This window comes from Condylura cristata, unplaced genomic scaffold, assembly GCF_000260355.1.
Source record: "Condylura cristata isolate star-nosed mole 26May11 unplaced genomic scaffold, ConCri1.0 scaffold00008, whole genome shotgun sequence".
Classification (NCBI taxonomy): domain Eukaryota; kingdom Metazoa; phylum Chordata; class Mammalia; order Eulipotyphla; family Talpidae; genus Condylura; species Condylura cristata.
This window is the reverse complement of record NW_004567109.1, coordinates 51,606,038-51,629,760: the sequence shown is the minus strand read 5'-3', so window position 1 is coordinate 51,629,760 and position 23,723 is coordinate 51,606,038. Positions and strand designations below refer to the sequence as shown.

The following is a 23,723-nucleotide window of genomic DNA, read 5'->3' as shown; positions in this document are numbered from 1 at the left end:
TAGGAGTTTTTTCTATTTAATTTTAGTTAAAAAATCTTTTGCAAAGAGCTGGTAGTAAGTGGTGTACATATTGTAGTTTTAGATCTTAAACTATACAGGTGAGAGAGATACCATTAGAAACATAGCACATATTCAGAAATACATAGCAGACAAATCAACAAAAATATTTTAAAAGATACCTCTAAAGAAAAAGATTAAAATACAGTCAACTTTATGGATAATCAAGAAATTTAAAATTCAAACCACAGTAAAGTTTCATAAGCATCCACCAGATTGACAAAAAAAAATTTTAAGTGTAAAGACAGTATACAATAGCAACAATAGAACAATTAATTAACCGAAGTCACTACTTTGGTTAATGGGTTTTGGGATTACTCAAAGTTGGAAGACCTATACTATTGTCTTAAAATAATGCAAATTTATTTTCTTATAGTTTTTTTTTTTAATTTGGGTTATTTAAAGTCAGGTTTGTTTTTTGGTTTTTTTTTTAGGTTACTTGACTAAAGATTGGAGCAGCACTTCCAAATCCTGTAAATCTCTCATCATTCTCAAAATTTCAAAGAGGGCCATCAAGTAACTCATTTGAATGGTAACTGAAGCAAGATACAACTACTTGAATATCACTTTAAAGGGATACCTTTACATGTCCCAGATCATGGCACTCCCAGAAAGTTCACTGAAGTGGCAAACTGCTGAATTTTTTTTGTCTCATCTCCCAACCACTAACCTTACCTAAAGTTAAAACACTCAGACATGTTGATCTGCAATTTCATCTTAATTTTTATATAAATACTATATTGCAATACCACATTAAAAATTTTTAATCATACCTGATTTTCCTCTCTTCTAATTACATTAACTCTATCTTCATTTTTCCAAAGATAATAACTTAAAGGGAATGATAGATTTGAAAGTCATATTAAAAATGATTCATAGAATCATTTTTCATCTTATACATCTTATTTGATATTCTGCAAATACAAATATAACATTAAAATTTATTATGAATATGTAATTTTGGGGGTATAGCTTTGCACTTTGATATGTGTATATGTTTCACCCACCTGCCCCCAAAGTTCTAGTACTATCAAATTGATCCCTCTATTCATCCTTCTCAACTTCCTTCCCCCACTTCCACTTTGTCTTATACTCTTATAACCACAATAGTTTTCACAGGCCTAAGTCTTGTATTGTACTTTGCCAGTTTGTTTTCTTTGGTTATTTATATTTCACATATAACATTAAGATTTTTAAAATGTCAGCCCACTACCTATTACATTGTCTTTCAAATTCATTAATAATCAACATAAACTCCATTTAGTATGAATACTATACTAATATTTCATTATACTATATAGTTAAATCCAAAACCTAGCCCAATGTCTATAGTAGTAATTGTAAATTTATAAGCATATTTTATTAGACTTTTTTGACTACTTATAAAATCCTTTGTCTTAATTTTAAGACTGTTTGCAAACCTGTTGTCTAAGTACTATAATTTTGAAAGAAGTAATAGCAATGTGAAACTCAAACACATAGCAGGAATTTACTCATAGCAGGAATTTGAGGCTAATTTACTCATAGCAGGAATCTGAGAGAACAATTAATTCTAAGAAATACAAAGACAGACATTCTTTTTGTCACTAAGTTACCTGTGATGACAATAGATAGCAAAAGAAATAAATTTAAGCAATATTCCTTATTATACTGGAGAGAAATGGTATGTTGGTATATAACAATAAAGCTCAGAATCAAGGTAATTTTATGACAAAGTATCACTAATTTCTCTCACAATTTAGTTTCAATTAGAATTCCTTATAATAGTACTCTGGTTATCTTGTTCTTTTTCTTATAGTTTAGATTATGACATGTGGGTTCAACATCTATGTTAATTACCTTTTGTTGCCAAAATGATTATTGTTTGAATCTCCCGAAGATCCTGGCAATTCAGAATTTCCTCCTTTATTTTTTGTAGTCTGGTATTTTTTTGGAGTGGTTTTTCCCCCCGCTGCTGTTGATGTTTATCCATGACAAAGTTCATAAGGTTAAGAAAATACTAGAATAAAAATTTGCTTTTATATGTATATACTATAATCTTGCCCTCAATTTCAGAATCTCTAAGAACTTTACTATATGTGATACAAGGCAACAATTTCCAAAGTGAATTTCATGAAACTTCAGGTTATATGAAAGGAGAATTCTTGAGTTAATTCAATTTGGGAAAAGTTGGATTAAGCAACCTTAAAAGGAAAAATAACAATCTTTCTCTCCCCTACTTCTGGATTTTGTTTTTTTATACAATATAAATCTGCAAGAGGTAACTGAAGTTTCACACAAATTGTCTTCAGTTTTTGCTAAAAGCATCTTTCAAAATAGTATTCTGAAATGTCTTTTCCAGAAAATGCTGGCATAAATATAGAAGATGTACAACAGAATACTACTCAGGTATAAAAAAGCAAGATAAAACACTTCAACATTTGCAACAACACAAAACAACCAGAGGGAATCATGCTAAGGGAGAGAAGTCAGAATGAGAAAGACAAATACTGGGTGGTGTCACTTATATGTGGAACACAGAGATACAAAACAAAGGATCAGATAAAACCAAACCAATAATGAACCCTAGCACTCTGACTGAAGGTGTAAAACTGCCAGAAGTGGAGGGGGAGGAGAATAGTAAAGTGAGAAGGCAGTAGAATGTTACCCCAGTGGTGGGTGTGTTGTGGCAATATACACCCAAAGGGAGTGATCCTGTATTTCTAAACGATCTATATGCTATTAACCAATGTCACTACAATTTTAAAAAGTGCAAACAGCAAAAGCTGAGTGAATTAACTCTCAACAGACCTTCACTTTAGGAAATGTTAAAGGAGGTTTTTTTCCCCCAGCAGAAAGGGATACTAATAATGAAGGCTAATGTAAACTTCAAATTAAAGGTATATACTAATATTTGGAAATATGTCAAAATTGACCATTCTGATTTTCAGAGGGATGATAAAACTTCAAAAAAATATTTCTGAAAATGGGAATGGGTCAAAATATCTAATAATGAATACATGTGCCACACCTTTTTCTTCACTCCATTGTCCTTTTGTTATTTCATTCACCTATGCCTGTGAATTTGCATTATACAGAGAAGAGTGGCACATAAAATATCTTAAACTTGATTCACTGTACCCTTTTAACAATTCTAATGTTCACAATTAGTAAAATGTTAGATATTAAATGTAGGTGAGGCCAACAAATTAATGACCATATGCACACATTATTTTTAAAAAGCTGAAGTTACATAATGGATAGCCTAGAAAATGACATAGTAATATAGGGGTTAATAAAGACATCTTAAATACATGCATTTAATAACAGCTTCCAAATTATGTAAATCAAAAGCCTGAGAGATAAGACATAAACAGTAGTTGTTAGGAACACGATGACAAAATTTCAGAATTCCTTTCAGCAAAACAATCATAAAGAGAACAAACAAAGAAACCACAACTGAAACCTAGAATGAATTATACATACATAACATATGCTAGAAAAATACATATGCACACAAAATGAATCAATATTTTAAAAGAACAGAAAATAGGCAAACATCTGAATGAAGGCAAATATAAATGATCATTAAACATGAAAAAAATGTTCAACCACAAAAAATATTTTGAAAAATATAAAATATTTATAATTAAAATTTTAGTGTAGAGATTTAACAGAGGAATATATAGAGCTAAAGAGAAAATCAACAAGTCTGGAAGAAATCTTTCCAGCAGAAATTTCTGAAGATATTGTCCAGAATACTAAACAAAGAAACAAGGAGAAGGAAAATGGTACCACATAGATCAATAGGAATTTTCAGACATCTTGCTGGGTATAATCACTTTGGAAAACACATGGATGTTATTTAGTAGAGCTAAAACATGTGCATGTAATGCCAATCCTAAATATAATCTTTTTGTAGATATTGAACATGTGCATTTAGTAGTCATATATAAGGATGTACCACATTTGTGATAAACTCTCACAAGAAACAAAACCAAGTCTTCACCAACAGAATAGGTAAGTAAATTATTATGTAGTCATACACTAGAATATTACACAATGAAAAGAAATAATGTGACATAACTGACTCTTACATCACAAAATAAAAGAAACAAGTACAAGATAAAATATGATTTCACCTAAATAAAATTCAATATAGACAAAACTGAAATACTTAGGAAAACACATATGGGTGGTAAACTTACAAAGAAAAACAAGAAAACAACTATCTCAAAATATCGAAGAAGCAATTATATCAATTGGGGAATGAAAAGGATGGGACTTGGAGACAGACATGCAAGGTTGCAGAATTCTTTCTTAAAATAATTAAAAACTTCTAAGACATGGCAAGGTAAGTGTATAGAGTTTTATATTGAGAATGTTTTATTCCCAGTAATATTCAAAATAACAAAAACATTAATATGGGATTGGATAAATAAATGAGACTTATCCAAGGGAATTCTACAGTGATGAAGATCTGTATTTATTGATATATTTATCTAAAAATAGTCTTTAAAAATTTTGTGTCTTTTTTATTTAAAAAAGTAAAAATAGTTTTTATATAAAATAACTAGAATATGTCAGAAGGTATATCTGGAGACATTTGTATTTCAATGACTTTAAAATTTTATATGACTATACCTGGTAATTACTGTTAATGTTTATCTTCCTCTTTATATTTACTGAAGTTCCTAGAACTTTTTTTAAGTGCACATACACTGACCTTTCAAATATAACATTTTTTTTTAAAAAAGGCACAAAGACATTAATACCATTTGAAACTAGTACAAAATTCATATCATTAATATTCCCACCCAAGACTTTTTTTGCGTTCTGTTCAGAGATTTGTTCAGCAGCCCAGGGTATGGTAAATGACATTACTTACAGATTTATGTAGGGCAGTTGCTTTCATCATTAACCACTTTACCTTATACTTTTAAGGAATATGGGGGTTCTATTCTACTCTGCATTTTTGACTACCAGATGTTTTCTTTCTTTAACATTTAAATGACAGAGTGAAAGGAGGGCAATATTTAACATTGAAGAGCCATGCCTAGATAGAGGAGGTAAAGACTTTCACCTGCATCAAGCAATAAAAGTCTGTCTTGTTGGAAACAGCAATCACAAGAGAACAGTAAACACTATATGCACCTAAAATTAAAGGAAGTGTTAAATGCGGAATATCACTGGGTATAATATAAACTTCAAACAAGAGTTGCTATAATAGAAGATAGGGAAAAACAGAGCTGGTTAAGAACAAGTTGTTTTGCAATTGTAATGGATGTTGTCAGTTTGGAGGGAAGATTCCATTTATTTATATATTTTTAGTATAATTATGTTTCTGTCACAGTTTATTTCCAGCATGTAATAAGGTAAAAAAAAAAAACAGCAGTTTTTTTTTCCTGTTATTAAGAGAACAGTGCCAGTTTTAATGGTATAGCTATAAATTTAATTTTGATCTCTTAACGACTTACCACTTTTTAAGAACCAAATTACTGGTACATTGATAGGTGAAGTCATCTAAAAATTTTTAAATCACTGAAATACAAATGTCACCCAACATTTGCTTTGGTTTGGCACTGCTTTCCTGGATAAGATCCTTTTGGACTTAAAATACCACCCAGTTTTTATGCAGTAATCATTTCCATTCTCTTTTCTTTTAGCTTTAACTTAATCTGAAGCTAGTTTAAAAGTAAAGATGGCAGAGTTTTTTTAAATGCTGTAAGTATTTTGATTTGGTTTTTATTTTAACACAGCCTTTAATTTTTGCCCTCCCACTTGGAAAGACAATTTTTAAAAATCCCCAAATTGAATTGTTGCTTTCCTTTTAAACTATCAGAAGGAAAGGTTTGTAAGGCTAGATTTATTTCCCCAGTATTTTCTCACAGACCTGACTACTAAAATGAACTATAGTCTCTTTGTCTTTCCCAATCCAGCTGAAATCACCTTCTTCCTGGTTCTTGTTGAGAACTTCTTTCAAAGTGCTTTCTAAAAAGCTGGGATTTCTTCCAGGTTCTTCCTTTGACAAAGTTACACTAACTGGTATGTGGATTTTTCCATCAGCCTCAGCAACAACATTATTGATCTGTGGCCCATTTAAAGAGTCCGTTGATGGTGTTGAAAAAATATTTCCTAAATGATCCATTATAGGAAGCAAATATAATTCTGGTTGGAGAGCCTAGAACATATAGTAAAAAATAAAAAATTATTTTACAATTTAAACAAAAGTTAAAAATAATCTTAAATTTAAAATATCACATTACATACATATGGAGGAACAAATGATTTGAGTTTCAGTTCTGATTCTTGCTTTGTCTTCACCTAAAAATACATAAATGAGAAAAAACTTTAAAGAGATTGTAACATTTTTCAATTACTTTTACCTGCACTTTTGAAATCAAATCTAAAAACTGGTAACTAAAACTATATTTAAGAAAATGTAAAATATGATTATATTTCTATCTACTCAAATATAAAACAATTTTATATAATTTAGTAATAATTATAGTTATCACTTGCATAGACTCACTCCATAGCAGCTAGTATTCTAATTGCTTTATGCATGTTAATCAGTTAAACCGCACAATTTCATGTGATAGACATATATAAACTCTGTGATCGTAGACCATGAGATTGAGGGAAAAAGAAGTAACTTGCTTAAAATGTTGTAAATAGAATCTTTCAAATTGGGACTAAAAATTAGGTAATTTGGATCTAGAGGTCAACCTTGTAAATTTTATTTCCCATACATTCAACCCCTAGAATTTTGTGGTTGAGAATTTATAGTTCTATGCATCATAAAAAAGGACAGAAACACATGAGAATTGTTTACTTTCTTTCCATTTGAGAAAGACTAACTTAAAGGTTAGTAAATTAATAATCTGGGATGTTAAAGAGCACTCTGAGTAATGACAAAAACTTTAAATGTAGCTACTGATTGTAATAGTCCCATGTTGCAAATTCCTTTGGAGGGAAATGTTTATCTTTTCCTATTATCATTCATTATTATTTCAACAAGCATAAATGTCTCTAAGTACTAAGCACCCTGTTAAATACTGTTTATAAACACAGTGGTCAATAAAATAAAAGTCTCTGCTCATAGGAGTTAAAATTAATTACATAATTAGATATTTACGAAATAAACACGCATTTAAGTACATAATAATAGCAAACTATGTTAACTAGGGTGGAACAAAACATACTGCCTATTAAATAAAGAGTTTGAGTATGGAAAATCTTAATTATAGAAATAGGCCCTATATAGATATGAGAAACCAGAAAGTTTGACACCTGTTGGGTTGCTGAATTGAGAATTCAGCTTAGTACGCCTACCACTAACCCACAGAAACTACAATAAAACCCTTCAATTGTTACCAAATATGTAAGTTGGAAATAAATTCACAGCAAAAGCAAGTCCAGTTTTGCTCCAAACAATAAATTTTTTTTTCTCTAGGACATCAAATACTTGTTTAAAAAGCTTTAAAACACTAAATTTACAAATACATATTACTTGTCTGAGCATATCTTAATTTTGTTTTCCTTTTCCTAAGGAAATGCAAATGTAAAAATACTCCCATTAATTCAGTGCCTGATAACATGCCAATCTGATTCATCTTTTCTTGAAGATTTATGTGCTTATTGATGTTTGCACTATGATTAAATTCCATAATTTGTTAAGGAGCTGAGCTGATAAACACTTACCTAACACAATTTGTTATGTGTCAGGTATCATTTAATAAGGTCAGTTATCACTTAATAAGGTTAAACACTAAGCCCCCATTCCCAGACCAGCAGGCAAGTTTGAAAAGCTGCCAGGGAACTGGGCAGGAAGTCCAGATCACCAAGACTGGAAAAACCAGCCCAGCTCCAGGAATGCAACAGGGCCAGTCATCCCAGAAGATAAATAGAGTGCAAACTGGACCCTGAGTAAACCCATGAAAATAAGAGTATAAAACAGAGCCTCAACTCTTCCTTCCAGCGCACTGATTCCTGTCTCACTACCCTCATAGGGTATCTCAATAAATACTCTCTTCTGTTCTCCACACTGTATCTCACGAATTCTTTTACCTCAGCTCCTCCAGCCTCACCCCAATATTAATCAGCCACACCAAAGTATGCTTTTTTTAATCAAAGAGAAAAATACATGAAACTTACCACAGCTAGATTATTTCCAATGCATTTCAGAAACAAAAATTTTTCTGAAACAGCATCTTCACCAAGGAACTCACCAAGACGTGCCCTCAGGGCTTGTAAAGTAAGGTGAGGAGATACCCTGAAATACCATGACATTGCCTTATTATGTAATCTGAAATAGCTGTCTGCTATACTAAAGATCTACTAATTTAGTCAACCGCCTCACTCAGAAATGTTTAATTCAATGTATCATACATAGCTTAATATATTAAGTTTCTATAGTAACTGGCACTTTGCTAGCCTTCAGTAAATATTTTTAAAATAAACTACAAGTTTGCCTTTAAAAGTAGCAAATTAAGTTTGTAAGTATTTTTTTTTTGTACTGAAAAGGAAAATGCTCTTTTCTCAATCACCTCCAAGCTGTAATATTAAACAAAACTTTGTTATGTTTCTTACATACTTTTATACATATATCAAATAATGACTTAGCTGTAAATACTTCTTTGGTCGTCAAGTGTTGTCAGAACCCACACCTTTGTTCATTACGGATACTTCATTCCTCGACTTTAAAATTTAAAGCTATCATTCATACTACAGTTTTGATTTCTTGTTTTTTTCTAGGCTCTTGTAGGAAACATAATTTGTCACATCAACAAATTACTGAGCACTTGACTCTGTGTTGTTCTAAGGATGGAAGTAGGGTAATCAATACAACAGACAAAAACTTCTGCCCATAAAGACCTTACAATATAGTGGTGGGAGAGAAAAATGAACAAAATAATAAAAAAATAAAATGCCTAAGACACTGAGTGTTACAGAGAAAAATAAAGTGGGGAAGGGAGAAAGGCATTGGAGCTGGCATTTAAATACAATGATCAGAGCAGATTTAAACAGAAAAGTAATAGCTGAGTCTAGGCCTACAGGAGATGAAGAGTGAACATGTAAAGTCAGAAGCAGTGCCGTAAACAACAGGAACAGTACCGGGGCTCTGAGGTAGAATCACGTCTTATGTGTTCCAGAACAGAAAGACACTAGAGTGCTTAAAGAAAGTGATAGGGAAGCTCAAGAAGATGGAATTACACTCAGGAGAATTTAACAAAATCACAGTCACTTGCATTTCAGTCAATGTGAAAAGTACATAACATATATATACACACATACACTTATACATGTACATTAACACATTAACATATTTTGTTTCCATTTTTAAATAACACGGGAAAAAGCCATTGTGGAAAAACTGATTTAACTACTTTCCACAGCTCTTTCACACATTTCTAATTCAGATCATTTGTCTTAATTCTTTTTATCTGGGTGGTAATACAATGATTAAGTGGCAGTTGTTCCTATAATGCATTTCGATCTAACGATATGGAACTGTTTATTGATAGTATTTGTTAAATTAGTGTTGACTGTACTCATTAGGATACTATTCATTCAATACTACAGATAGTATTCAGTAAGTGGATCCATCACAAGGACAAGCTATTTTCCACAAATAATTTTTAAATTTCCAGAAAACATTTTTTCTCCACAGAAGAATGCTTTATTAGGTACTCAGTTGTAGGGCCACAAAATACTTGCCTTATAAATCCAGCTGAAATGAATTTGTTAACAACTTCTATTGAAATAGTGTTTAACTTATAGTTCCACGATCCTTGAGGGACATAAAAAACATGAAGTTCCACCAACTGAATAAATTGAGAAGAATGTCAGTTAAAATATTTTTAAAGTGAAAAAATCAACTGACAAACTTTAGAATTTTAGTAAATATAATTAAAATCAACATGGAATGCATACATGCCTTTGAACAAACCAAAAATAAAATGGAAGCCAACAATCCATTCTTAAGTTGGTCCTTAGCACTTGGGCATATTTTCCCTGGCAAACAATGTTCATGGGTGTGGTCCCTGGTTACCCTAACATTTAACATAAGAGTTCTTTCTGTTGCCTGCATTAAGGACACCAAGATTAGTTTCCTTATCACCAGTCTTTCCCCCTGCTCACATCCTACCATATTAGGTCCACTGAGTTGTTAGGATCCTTTAGTGTTTCCCTAAAAGCTGTGATGACTGCAAATTCTTAGCACCTGCAAAAGTGTGACTACTGTAGTTTTGTGAATATTTTTGTTTCCCAGAACTCAGGCAGTCCCTGACCAATGAAGGGGAAAGGAAAGATTCTTCTTACAGAGGGCATGCCTTATGCTTGTCTCTATTTAAATCTGACTTAATTTGTATTAATGGTTTGTTATAACCTCAGATAGAATTTTTGTACTTAGAAGAATAGCAACAGACACAGGACAATTACAGGAAATGTAGTAACATCTTCTAGTCTTAAATTTAACATCCATTGCATATTAAAAGTTATAAGCATTTAAATGATTATAATACATTTATGTACTAAATATGTGAAAATACTACTTTAAAACTTAAAAGTTTGAAATAAATGTGACCTATTACTCATGTTAATAATTAGTAATTTTATAGATCATAAAAATGATTCTTGAATGATTTGCTCAAGTTGCTTTTATAGATCAAGCAAATTTGTCTTATATTTTTGATGACAGAATATTAACCAATAATTTAAGATGTTTGTATAGACCTGATAGTGAAGTTTGCCACATGCTGTGTGTGTTTTTGAACATCAGAGCATTTAAAATTATTCCCTAGTTATACTATACATTATAACTAATACTATACTATGATATTAATGCTAAAATCCTAAGAAGCTTGAACCAGATATGACCTTATCCTTTATATAAATGTTAATATACAAAAAAATTTCTTGAAATATTTTATTTTATAAGCCAAATACATTACTTTGATTTTTAATAACAATTAATGAACCTCAATTCAAAATGTTTGCATAGATTTTAATACTAAAATTGAAAGAGTAGGCAATGCAGAGTGTACATCGAAAGTGTCACTCTGCTTTCTAACATTTTATGATGCAAATTAATTTATGGTTAGTTTGTATTCATTAATTTATTCAACAAATATTGAGTGACTATTATATTACAGTTTTTTTTTCAAGACATTAGAGATATTTTGTGAATAAGTCAAAGAGCTTTGCCTCTAATTATTTACGTTCTAATGAGGTGTCTAGACAAAAACAAGGATGAAGCAAGTGAAGCACTCAATTCTGGTGGAAAATTTAAGGGAGCATCCAAAAACCTCAGTAATCAGCACAAATAATATATATCTATTTAATACAACAAATTTAATTTATAATCCATTAAATCAATATATTAAAATATATTCAACTGTTATAAAAAATATATTCCATACAGAAATTTATGGAATAAAATGTCAAAAACCTAAGAATAGAAGAGTAACATTAGAACTTGAAGAAAAAGGAAAATTAATGAACCCATTTCAAAAAAATACATTTTTATGGTTAATTTTTTTTCTAGCACAATGAGTAGTTGGAATAATGTGTAAATTTTTTAAAATATATATTAAAACACATACTATTTTAAGACTAAATATTCTACTTATAAGAATTAAACAGTAGATTTAGTAATACAGAGGTGAATTTAATAACAGCAGTTTTAGTAGAATAGTAGATTGGAAGTTTGATTGGAATTGCTTTAAAGAGAAAATGGGGGTAAAGGTATTAGGGTTTGTGAAGGTATGAACAATTGTTTAGAAGAACATAGAAGAGTGAATGAGTGAGTGGAAAACAGTTCAATTGCTCACCAACAAAATGTTCCACTTCAGATTCATGATTATGAATTTAAAGTGAGAAGCATCTTTAGGCTGGTTATTTTGTAGTGTAGGTATATAATAGGTGAAGAATTGGATTAAGTAGGGTTTTTGTTTTACTATTGAGTACCTTCAAATGAAAGTGGGATGAGGAGTCAAAAGTATGTGTAAGAAGGGTGATTTTGTTTGCCTTATGGTATATAAGCAACCTGTGCGGGACACACAGAGTAATTTGATTAATACACTGGTGGTCTCAATCCAATTAGGGTTCTTAGAGGGCATGTAAGTACTCAACTCAGACAAAGGTATATATAAAGTTAGGCTCATGGGAGAGTCTACATATACCTTATACATACTCCATAGTTTCATAAAAACTTTTCAAAAACAGTAAGGTTTTCTTGTTTTCTTACCTCCTTTGAGGAAGGTCTACTTGGATTGAGGTACATATTCACCAATGTCTGAAAAGCGTAATTATCAGTTGGAATTCTGTGGACTTTTTGATCTTTGTTCATTTAAGCAGCATTTAATAGTTATAATAGTTTTTTTGACTTGTTTAAAATAGCATTCCATTCATTTCTGGTCTCTGATTTGTTCAAAAAGTGAAAAAAAAATTAAAATAAATTTAAGTGCTGAAGGGGTACTGGACTATGGCAGACTTTTACTGCTTTGTTGGTAGCTAGTAACATACTCCTGAAGGGTATAAAACTCTGTCTCTAAATCATACACAATATTGTAAATCACTGTTACCTCAATTAAAAAAAGAACAACTCAAAATAAACCAAGGAATGTATATAATCTTATTGTTCTTAATTCAAAATATATATTATTAATTAAAAAGAGCTAAAAAAGGAAAAAGACATGAACATACATCCTATACAACTAAGTGGAGTGGTAAGTTACATTATAATGATCAGAGTATATTTTACTAAACTATTTTTCTTGTCAAAAATACACACACACACACTATCTACATAAAGTATAAATACACTGGGACTGGATTTATAAAGCAGAATTACAAAGACCGAATTTAAACAGCTATAGGGTAAAGAAAACTGTTTATAATATGCTTTTTTCCTGGACATGGATATCTCAATAATAAATGTGAACAATCACTCCAGATGAAACACCAGTCTTTAATTACAATGTTCGTGTATTATTTTCTATATTTCTCACTATAGGATTTATAGGAGTTTATAGGAATGCACAATAAAATTTGAAAACTGTATAAATAAAATTTGAAAGTTAGCTGAATTATCACTCTAAAAGTAAATTTATGAAAGTGGGGCAATCTGTAAAGATAACACTAATCACTCCAACACCAGAAGCTTTTTGAAGATTTCAAAGCATTGCTCTACATTGGTTTATATTCAAATAGAGACTGAAATATACATTCAAATAGAGACTGAAATCCACAAATGTTAAGATTCCTATGATATGGCACTAGTCATATCTCTATGAAATGCTGTGATACCATTAATTGTTTAAATAATATCAAAATTAAATATTATGTTTGGGGCATATAATCTAAATAAAATTTATTTCACATTTACTGCCTATGTGCATTTCTTATATAATTAAAACTTAAAGTGTGACTTGTCATTATCACTCTCTCAAGCACTATTTTAAATATATTACATTAAGAAAACACTCATGGACCCTCCCTGGTGGCATGTGGGTTAGGACGCAGCAATGCAAACTAGATGCAGCTGCTTCAGTGCAATTTCAAAACCTGTGCTCGGCAGGTGATCCACATGGTGTGGCAGACCTCACCACCCCTTCACCTCTGGCTTGTATATCCTAATTCTGTATGAATAAAAAAAAAAAAAACACTCAGATATTCTAGATCCTGGGCTGCCCAGAAACAAATAAAATGGCCTGGCTCTTTAAAAATTTATTTGTTTAAAAGAGTTGGACCATAAGGATTGTAATTGTGAAAATTCAAATATAGCGTTAGTAGATATTGAAGCAAAAAGAATGTACAAAGGTTAAGTCGGGAAGCTGTAATCACAGCAATGAGGTAAGCCCATGTAATGAGAGAACTAATTTGTAAACAGGAGAAAAGAGAGAAGAGAAATGACTAAGTGAACTGGTGCTATGAGAACAAACAGGATACAGAGGTGATTCATGTTTACACTGAAGCACTGGAGAGAAGCATCCACAATTTTGCTCTTGTGGTCCCCAATCTTTCTCCCCAGTTTGGCCTACCAGTATAACAGCTGCTATTTTATGGGGGTACCATCTCCACCACTGCTCTGTACTAATCTTTACAATAATCTCCTGGTTGTTAGACTTAAATGATTTTTGTTATCAAAACCAAAAAAAGATTCATATGCCTTCCTAGGCATGTTTAGAAACTGTAGTTGATCTTAATCAAATCACATTTCACAAATTCCTTATATATATAATCTGTGATTTTCAAATTCTTTACCTATTACTAGTAAGCTAATGAACAAAATGGCAACAATTCAAACAAAAGAAGCTGACTGCTAGATAGCTAAAGATGAAATGACTACAGAAGTCTAGTTTCTGATTCACTGCGTAATTCTGCTTTATAAAACTCCTGTACCAGGAATGAAAAAATGTTTTTATCTTGTATATTCAATCTCATTTACTAGTACAGACTACAAAAAAAAAAAAAAAAAAAAAAGTTACTAAAAGGGTCCCTGGTCACATCTTGCCTCAATAAGAAACAGTACAGAAATAGATTATCATAATCTATTGTAGATTTGGTAGGGGTATTACCTACCTGTCATCTCTGATCAAGTGTCTAAAGGAAAATTAGCTTCCATGTTTTCTCTGCACTTTCCCAAAATGACTTTGGGTGAGTAGCAAATCTGAAAATCAAGTTTAAGAATTTCTGATTTTTCAAATAAATGCTAACATTGGAAACTTGAACTGCATTGTTTAAACACACTAACAATACAGAATCCTGCATAAAGTAATTAGATTGAGAGCAGAAAAGGTTTTAGCCCTGTATAGCCTATAAGATCATTCATTTGCTCCAAGTCTTAGTGTCTGCAAGTAAGTGGCTTGAACTCTTTAAAATCACACATAACTGTAAAATTGTTCTTGACATAATTCCTGATTCTTTAATCACCAAGCATGGGAGCTATTTATCAGGATAAATTCAGGTTACATATGCCCTGAGAGTTCTATTCAATTCAGTTAATGGCTAGTCTGTAAATGAAATTCTCCAATGCATTTTAAGGATTTCCTGTTTTAGATAAAAAGATTCAATGCTTAGTGGCACTGCAGGCCTCCTATGAACCCTACAGTCCTTTGAACCTATGAACTAAACAACTTAAGGTACTAACAGAAGATCTCAAATAAATTGAAGCTGATTATGCTCCACTGTTAAAACAGGAAATGACAGATTTCTGGGTTCTGTTTCCTTGCTATTCATTGCCATAAAGATTTTCTTGCTGTCAACTCTTTTTACAACCGGCTGTCTTTAACCATCTGAATTTTGAAGTTCTGCGTCTGTATGGCAAGGTTTTTGTGGTAGGTCAATGAAAATGGTTTGTTTAGGAGATAGTGATGCTTCTTGTTTAGGGATATCAAGATGACAAGAGGCATAATTCAATCTCATTTTTATAATCTAATTCTAGTCACTCAATCTGTTATACGAATTAATACGCATTTTATGAAATTATTTAACTATAAATTAGGTTTTGACAGAGATCAATTTATATATGGATTTTCTCACTATACACAAAATTTTAGTTTTTAATGATAATTATTATAGAAAAGTCATGTGTATTCGGAGATGGGCAATCCCAAGAGAATAGGAAACAGCTGTCCTAAGGGCTGTGACATGTTTTCATGAGAGAAATATGAATGGGCTGAGACTATTTTGTTGGTTTAGATCCTCCCACCTCTCCAGAAGTGCCCTTGGAGGCTTAATTTCAAGCAGCAGATAATAAATTACAACTGAAATACACAAGAGCAAACTTTCCCGACTCACAAAGTTTTATTTTTATTTGTACAGTAAGTGTCAATTCCCCAAATGAAAAGGACAAAAACAACGGGTGCAAGCCTCCAGCGCCTGCTGGACTCTTCACAGCCTTTCCCAGAAAACCAAAGGGGTAAGAGGCCACCGAAGCCAAACCTCGAGAAGACCGCGCTTTTCTCTTAGTGACCAAACACCCCTGCTCCTGGGGCCCCCCGCCTCTCCCCCAGCGGTTTCCGTCCCATCTGCACCCTCCTTCGGGTGACCGGGTCAGACCGCCGGGAAGCTGGCTGCGGACCCAGCGCCCGTTGGGCTAACTCTGGTCGCTGAGAGACAATCACCCAGGGGAACGCAGTGGGTAACTCGCTCCCTCGTCCTTCAGGCGCCTTAGCCTCGGCCGGGCACTCCGCTCCTCTCCGGTCAAACCCTGCCGCCCACACCGACAAGAAATCCGAGACCTCCTTGTCACCACGCCACCTGCTCTTTTTAAAAATCCCTCCAACATCTGACTTCCTTCACCCAAACTTTTCAGCGTCCCTCTTTGGACTAGCCAACTCTTTCCTTACCTCTCTGGAATCGGCCTCTCTGGAGAGGGAGGGAGTAGAGGCAGGGCGTCGGGTTGCTCCCGCAGCCGCCGCGCCCACCGCCCGCTCCACCCCTTCTTCCCCGCCCTCCCTCAGGCTCGCACTCCCGCGGGGGTGAGGCGCTGGGACAGAGAGCATTAGAGGACGCGCATGCGCACTGAGGGTGGAACAGCAAAGAACCGGAAACTTGGAGACAAAGTTCCAGGCCCCGCCCCCCGCCGCGCTGTCCCGCCGCCTGGCCCCCGCCAACCAACCGACCGACAGACGAATCGGTCCGGCTCCCGCGTGCACCATGTCTGGTTCCTCCAGCGTCGCCGCTATGAAGAAAGTGGTTCAACAACTCCGGCTAGAGGCCGGGCTCAACCGCGTGAAGGTGAGCTGGGGGTGGCCGACCGGCCGAGAGGGAGGGTAGGAGGAGGGGTGGGAAGGGTGACGGGTGGGACTGGCGACGCGACTGGGGGAACCGCGTCCGGCCGGCGCCTGTTCCCCAGGGGAGCTCTAGCGCCCATAGTGGCGAAGAGGGCTACGGCCAGCTTTAGTGAAGCGACGGCGCGGGTCGGCGCTGTTGTTCGAGGGAATCGTCTGGCGCGCCCTTCCGCCCCAGGACTTTTCAGCCTGGCGGGGCTGCGGCTTTCCGCATTCCGCTCCTCCTCCTCGCCTTCCCTTCGCTTTGACTGCCTGCCCGGGCGCGCCGACTGTGCCCCGCGCGGCCCGCACCCTTCCCGTCCCTTCCCACCAGTCTCCACTCTGTTCTGTCCTGCACAGGGATTCCGACTTCTGATTGACAAAAGCCCTATTTTTGCTTTTCATGTCACAACTTTCCCAAGCCCTTTATTACCTCCAACTCCTTTCAAACATTAAACGCATAGCTGAAAACAAATACTTGAATTACAGAGAAACACGCAATGTTTTTCAGACTTTCATGGGGTTTAAGGTTACCGTGGTGCCATGCACAGCCTCTTACAAAGCATGCATTTCATTCCTGTTTGGCACAGCTTGCTCTGACCTTGGGGATATCTAATGGTCCGCAAGCCCGAGAAAGTGATTAGGGTGGAATAGTTGGATTTATGTTGGCATTTGGCTAGCACTGACCTTGTTTTGGGGTATTTACTTATGGGGAAAAGCCTTTTGTGTGTGTTGATATGACAATCTGACATTCAAGTGCTCTGCCAAATTTCTTTTAAGTTTAAAATCCCAAATGGATTGGCTTCTTTTTGGTACACAGTCAATTTGTGAAACACAGAGGCACTTTTTGAAACTGAATTTTCTAACTGAAAAAAAACCCCAGAAGAGTAGAAGTCATGTATTTTGTTTGCAAGATGAATTGATTCTGTGTTCATGACACTAGACATGTTTTGTGGAGTATGATGGTCTTCCATTAACCTACTTCCTTAAGTGGAAATGTCAGGGATTTAGTTGTATTCTGCTTAGGAGGGAAGGGAAATTCCCATCCGTCTTCGTAGGGGTTTCCCTTCCAGTCTGTTAAGTGCTGCATACCTCACTGGAATTAATTTCTCTGAACTTCACATTTTACTTCATCCTCTTGGTTTAGTTAGTCTTTCTTCACCATCACATTACCATTTAGGTGTGCTTTTAGCTTACTCTGGAGCTGCCTGGGAAACAAAAAATGGGGCTGGGGGCAGAAAAGGTTTGGCTGAAAGTGACAATAAGTAGGATTCCATATCCCCAGTTTCCAAGGAAAATGAGATGAAGTCCTCTGACAACTTAACTTTGAAACCTCAGGCTAAGATACTGTGAAACAAGGGACAAAGGTGTGCTGCACACATGAATTGGTGGTGGAAATTCTATGGGGACTACACCTGATCTTAAATATACAAATAAAGAATCAAATATATACATAAAGATACTGTGAAAACCTGTGGACACCACCCAGAACCGTGCAGCCTGTTGCTGCCTTGTATATGAGATTCTTCAGGCAGCTTCTGATTAGGATCATTAAAGCCACCACCAATTTGTCTGATGCTAGGCTTGTATGGCCCTCTACCCATGCCTGCCCTTAGAACTTTAAAGGAATTTTTCTTTATACATGGTTGCAAAATGTGGTCAGTTCATTTTGTGCATACTTTGACTGTACTAGATGCTTTTTGATGATACTTTAAACTAGCACAAGTTCACTTTTTAAATCTTTTGAGTGTTTGACAAACTTTCCTCTGTAGGAGATCATGCATTTTATTACCAGTCAGAAGACTATGAGAGTGAAAGAGGGCACTAATAATTATGCCAGGATTGTAAGGATTCAACCTCCTAGATGGTGATTAATACAGTGCCTGGGGGCAAGCAGCTTGTTCCAGTTTTAGAGCCTTTGTCTAAGCTCTCCCTCCTGCTGGGAATTCTCTTAGATCAGTTTCTCATTCTAGACTGAGTCTCTTGTCACTTAGGTCTCATTTTAAATGTCGCCTCCTCAGAGATAAGTTTCCCTTAGGTCATGTGGTCATGGAGCAAATCACTTTTCTGTGGAGTACCGTACCTTTTCTCCTTTACTGTCAAGCTTGGTAACACCAGGGCCCCAGCAATTCATCAATATTCCCAGTGCCTGGAAATAGGTTTGGCACATACATAGTGGTGCTTGACGCTTGTGAAAGTTAGATTCAAATTTACCTTACACTTTAGGCAGAAAATTAGGATATTTCACTGTACACTATTAGCTAATGTAAAGTGAAATTATATAACATCGGGGAAAATGGTACCACCCATGCCCCCACCTTAGCTGCACCTTTTGGAGGCAGAGGGTAGCCATTTGTCACAGCATTCGGTAGGTACTAGGATTTATAAACTACTTCCTTACATGGGAACTGAAGCTGCTTTTGGAACTCATTACCTTGGACTGTAGTATAAGCCAATCATATAAGTAACTTCTGAGGAAGCTAAATCTCAGGGAGACACATCCTTTTACTGGGTTAAGGTTCAGGGTACAGCTGTCCTCAACAGGGGTTCTAGGTATAAAGAGCTTTTGTGATGCTCTTAACTTCTCTTCAGAAGCCAAATACCCAGCTGGACTGGACACCTGCCTTTACTCTTAGAAATAGTTAAACTGAAAATATAGTCATTTTCCCCATTTTCCTAAATCTCAGTTCAACATTTGGGATATTTTATGTGAGAATTTTTTTTTGTTTATGTTCACATCTGAACTATTCATTATTTTGTACTAATTTTCCATTGACTAGGTTAATGTTACAAAACTAGACTGTGACAGTTTGCTGTTCAGTTTCTTTGCCTGAAAGGGAAGATAGCAAACCTGTTTATTTGAACTTCACTCAGCAGTCTCCATAAGAAACGTAAAATGTGATTTGATAATTTTCATTTTTGTAAGCAGTGCCACCCAAATAGGACGTAAGGACTTTTATGGCTTAACTTCATTTATATCCTGAATCACCCAAATAGGACTTAAGGAATTTCTTCTATGGCCTTCTAATTTCATTTATATCCTGAGTCACCTTACCAAATATATACAAATAGGTCTGTAAATGAATGAATGCATGCCACTTGTAATCTGATTTATTTAGATGCAAGGGAGGATAGACTAAATTTGAAGATTATACTCAGCACATTCTTACAGTGTTTGGTTTTCTAAATTGTAGGCTAATTATGTCACATTAATGATCATTCACAGTAGCATTTTTCCAATAATACTGCTTCAAGACAAAGTATTAACGTTGGCTAGAGTTTTAGCACTATTTAACTGCAATTGTTGTATGTACTAGAATTTTAGCACTATTTAACTTCAGTTGTTGTATGTACCATTTAATGAAAAACGAAATGTTTAGTTCCCTCAAGGTTGCTCTCGAAGCAGTTAATAAACTAGCGGCGATAGCTGTGCTTCCCAGGTTAGTGAAATTGCATTGTTTGTATGGTCTCATTTAACCCTTCTAATAAGCAAACATATTAAAAACATATTACAAATCACTGTTCTTCAGTTTACAATGGGATTATGCTTCACTCACCCCACTGTAAAGTGAAAATACTGTAAGTTGAAAATGCATTGTTAATATACCTAGCTTAACTTTAGTGTTCTCAGAACACTTCATCTTAAAGCTGAAAAATCTTAAGCCGTAACCATGTTAAGTCAGGACTGTGGTATTTATAAGGAATGTTTTAAGTATGAAGTCAATATATGACTGCTGGTCTCCAGATAACATGCTATTTTCTTTTTAAGAGCAGTATTTTTTGCCAGTATTTGTAAAGATAAGAGAAAACCTTAATTAAAACATTCTTACCATCTTCTATCCCCCCTTTGTTATATATAGGTTTCCCAGGCAGCTGCAGATTTGAAACAGTTTTGTCTGCAGAATGCTCAACATGACCCCTTGTTGACTGGAGTGTCTTCAAGTACAAATCCCTTCAGACCCCAGAAAGTCTGTTCCTTTTTGTAGTAAATGAATCTTTGCATGGTAAGTTTTCTTACATTAAAACAACATTCCATATAATAGGAATAACTAATCAAATTCTTTTTTGTAATACTTAACAAATTGACCAAATTTATCCCTTACACTGTTATATGGTTCTTCAAGTTTCTAGCCTTTTGTTAGAAAGTGAGGATTGATGAAATATGATTTAGTAGTCATGACAACTGTTTCTATTTTACCATAAAGAAGGTTACAAATTTGCTAACTATAAAGGGGGATAGATTACTAGAAAATTCCTTTGCTATAGCAAGCCTTGTTACTTTTTATAGCATTGGTCTAATGATCTATTTTGGGGCCCCCAAATACTAGTTTCAGCAGATGTTAGACAGTTAAATCTCTGCAGTGTTTGTGGGATGACTTTTAAAGTAATCCAGATTGGTTCTGAATTAACCTATTAGTAGAGCAGCAAAGCAAAATGGGAGCTTGAATGAAAGAAAATTTGGAGTTAGTTGAATAAGCCAATTTGGTGCAGGCACTTTTAGGGTGGGGAATTACAGACTTTACTTTTTATTCTTGTTACGTAATGATAAAACAATTTCATGGTGGCAGTGAATTGGATTTCAGAGGATTAACAAACTAAATGACTATCTAGCTTGAAGCACACTTACATATGCTAATCTGAATCTGTCAGATCAAATGTCAGTGTGTGCAGTAATATGATAGTTCAAAAGAGATTTAACCCCAGAATATACTGTGAATAAATTAAAAGTAATCCAAAGGTGTGCAACCTTTTATAAATACTGTGGTACTTTAGACAGGGAGTGTGGTCACTAATATGTAAGAAGAAATACTAAGCTAATAATGCTTAAAAAAAATTAAGTCAGTGTGGCACACACCCTTTAAAAACATTCTGACTCCTCAAAGTCCAGGAAGCTGCTTCCTAAAATACCATGTTACGTAGTTGTGCCCTCTCTAATTAAGCTTTGTAGACTTGGGAGTGTCCAGGAAGTGTGTGGATAAGTATAATAAGTTTCCAGTAAATAAAAGAAATGATTGGTTAAGGTTTCTGAAACACCAAGAGGGGGGCAACCTTTGAGTAATCGGTTTTCCATAAGTAGTTCTTTAGCCAGTCTAGTACCCTCATATTTAACAGTTGAATAATTCCTTGCTTCAGGCAAGTATTCATTTGTAGTAGTCTTTCAAAATTCTTATTTTTGAAGGGTTATTTACTAAAGATACTTTTTATGCCTGTTTCTGCTGTGTTCATGATCACATTACAAAGTGGTTTATTTTTATTTGATATGCTAGTTTAATATAAAATACTGTTAGGAAGTTGGGTGGCATCTGTTAATAGTTTCATTTATAGTAGTCTACAGATGTTTAATGATTTATTAAAAGTTATAAATATATCTGATTTCAGAATTTAAAGAAATAACTCATAATCCGAGCAGTGTAGAAAAATAACTTGTAGGTATTATATGAAACACTTTGGGCTATGAAAGAAATTTAATCCATACTTAGATGGTACCTTGTAAGTCACTAATTCAGTAAGACTGGGATCAACCTGTAGAATCTGCATTTCTTATAAGCTCCCAGGTTATACTGATGCTGATATTCTTTTTTTTTATTTATTTATTACAAAGTTTATTTTTACATCATTTTGCACTTTTTTTTTTTCCATCTCGATTGTAATCCCCGCGGGTTTCCCATCACCAAATCACCCCTGTGCCACCACCATAGTCCCGTGCATTTCCCTCCCCCCCCCCCATTTTTGATCCCATTCCCCACTCCACCCCCACAGAATGTCTCTGGTATATGGTTGTTCATTATTTTTGTTATTTTCTCGCCTGGTCCATTATACTCCTGCTATGAGTGAAACCATCCGGTATTTTTCTTTCTCTTTCTGGCTTATCTCACTAAGCATGATCTTTTCCAGCTCCATCCAAGTTGCTGCAAAAGACATGTGTTTCTCTTTTTTGGTTGCTGAGTAATATTCCATTGTATATATGTACCACATCTTTTTTATCCAGTCATCTACTTTTGGGCATTTGGGCTGCTTCCATGTTTTTCCAATTGTAAATAAAGCAGCAATAAACATGGGGGTACAAGTATCTTTTTCAATCAGTGTTTCTGTGTCTTTTGGGTAGATACTTAGGAGTGGGATTGCTGGGTCGTAGGGAAGCTCCATGTTTATGATGCTGATATTCTTAACCCACACTGAAGGGCATGGTAAAAAATATGCAGAGTATGGCTTTTCATCATTAAAAAACCAGTATAGAGGCCCTCCTTGGTGGCGCAGTGGGTTAAAGCACAGCACTAAGAAGCTAAAGCCACTTCGGTATGAGTTCGATGATCTCTGCCCCAGAGGTGACCCATATGGCTGGCAGACCTCTCCTGACCCTCCCGCTGCTCCCCTCAGCAGTGACTCCCATCAATTGGCCTGTTCTGCTCCTCCCTCTGTCTCTGGTGAAGCCTCTCACTGCCCCTGAACCTCTGGCCTGTACCCCAGTTCTGGACTGGATGCATAAATAAATAAATAAATAAATCTTAAAAAAAAAAAAAAGGTATAAGTACAGCTAGTACAAGGAAAGTAGAAATTATGACAGCATACCTAAAATTAACCACTGTTAAAATGTTTACTATAAAGAGAAAAAATAACTTTTTGTTTTTAAAGAACAATATGTAGTTTTTCTTTCTTTGTAAAAATACTGTTTCTTATCTATTAAATATTCTATAAATGAGATTTAAATGGTTGTACTATACATTAATGAAATGAAGATTGAAGCCAGAGTCTTGGAGAGTTTTCACCTGTTTCCTTCAGGTTAAGTTCTAGAAGTAAATTTGGTCTGTAAAAAATGACATTTAAAATTAAAAAAAATTGAATAACCATGGCACTGTACTTTCCTATTCTACTTGAAGCTTTGACAGTGCTGCTTTTGCTGAGCCTGTA

General features: G+C 34.7%; 1 protein-coding gene across 1 annotated transcript in view; it reads right to left on the bottom strand.

Annotated features, from left to right (window-relative positions):
- SPATA1 (spermatogenesis associated 1) overlaps positions 1–12,399 on the bottom strand; it is a 31,369-nt gene extending 18,970 nt beyond the window's left edge. Inside the window, 7 exon segments of the mRNA XM_004679165.2 lie at positions 831–888; positions 1,897–2,008; positions 5,986–6,217; positions 6,307–6,360; positions 8,194–8,311; positions 9,757–9,863; positions 12,287–12,399. Of these exon segments, the coding sequence (XP_004679222.1) occupies positions 831–888; positions 1,897–2,008; positions 5,986–6,217; positions 6,307–6,360; positions 8,194–8,311; positions 9,757–9,863; positions 12,287–12,388 (783 nt within the window). The 5' untranslated portion in view covers positions 12,389–12,399.
- Between the last annotated feature and the right edge of the window lie 11,324 nt (positions 12,400–23,723).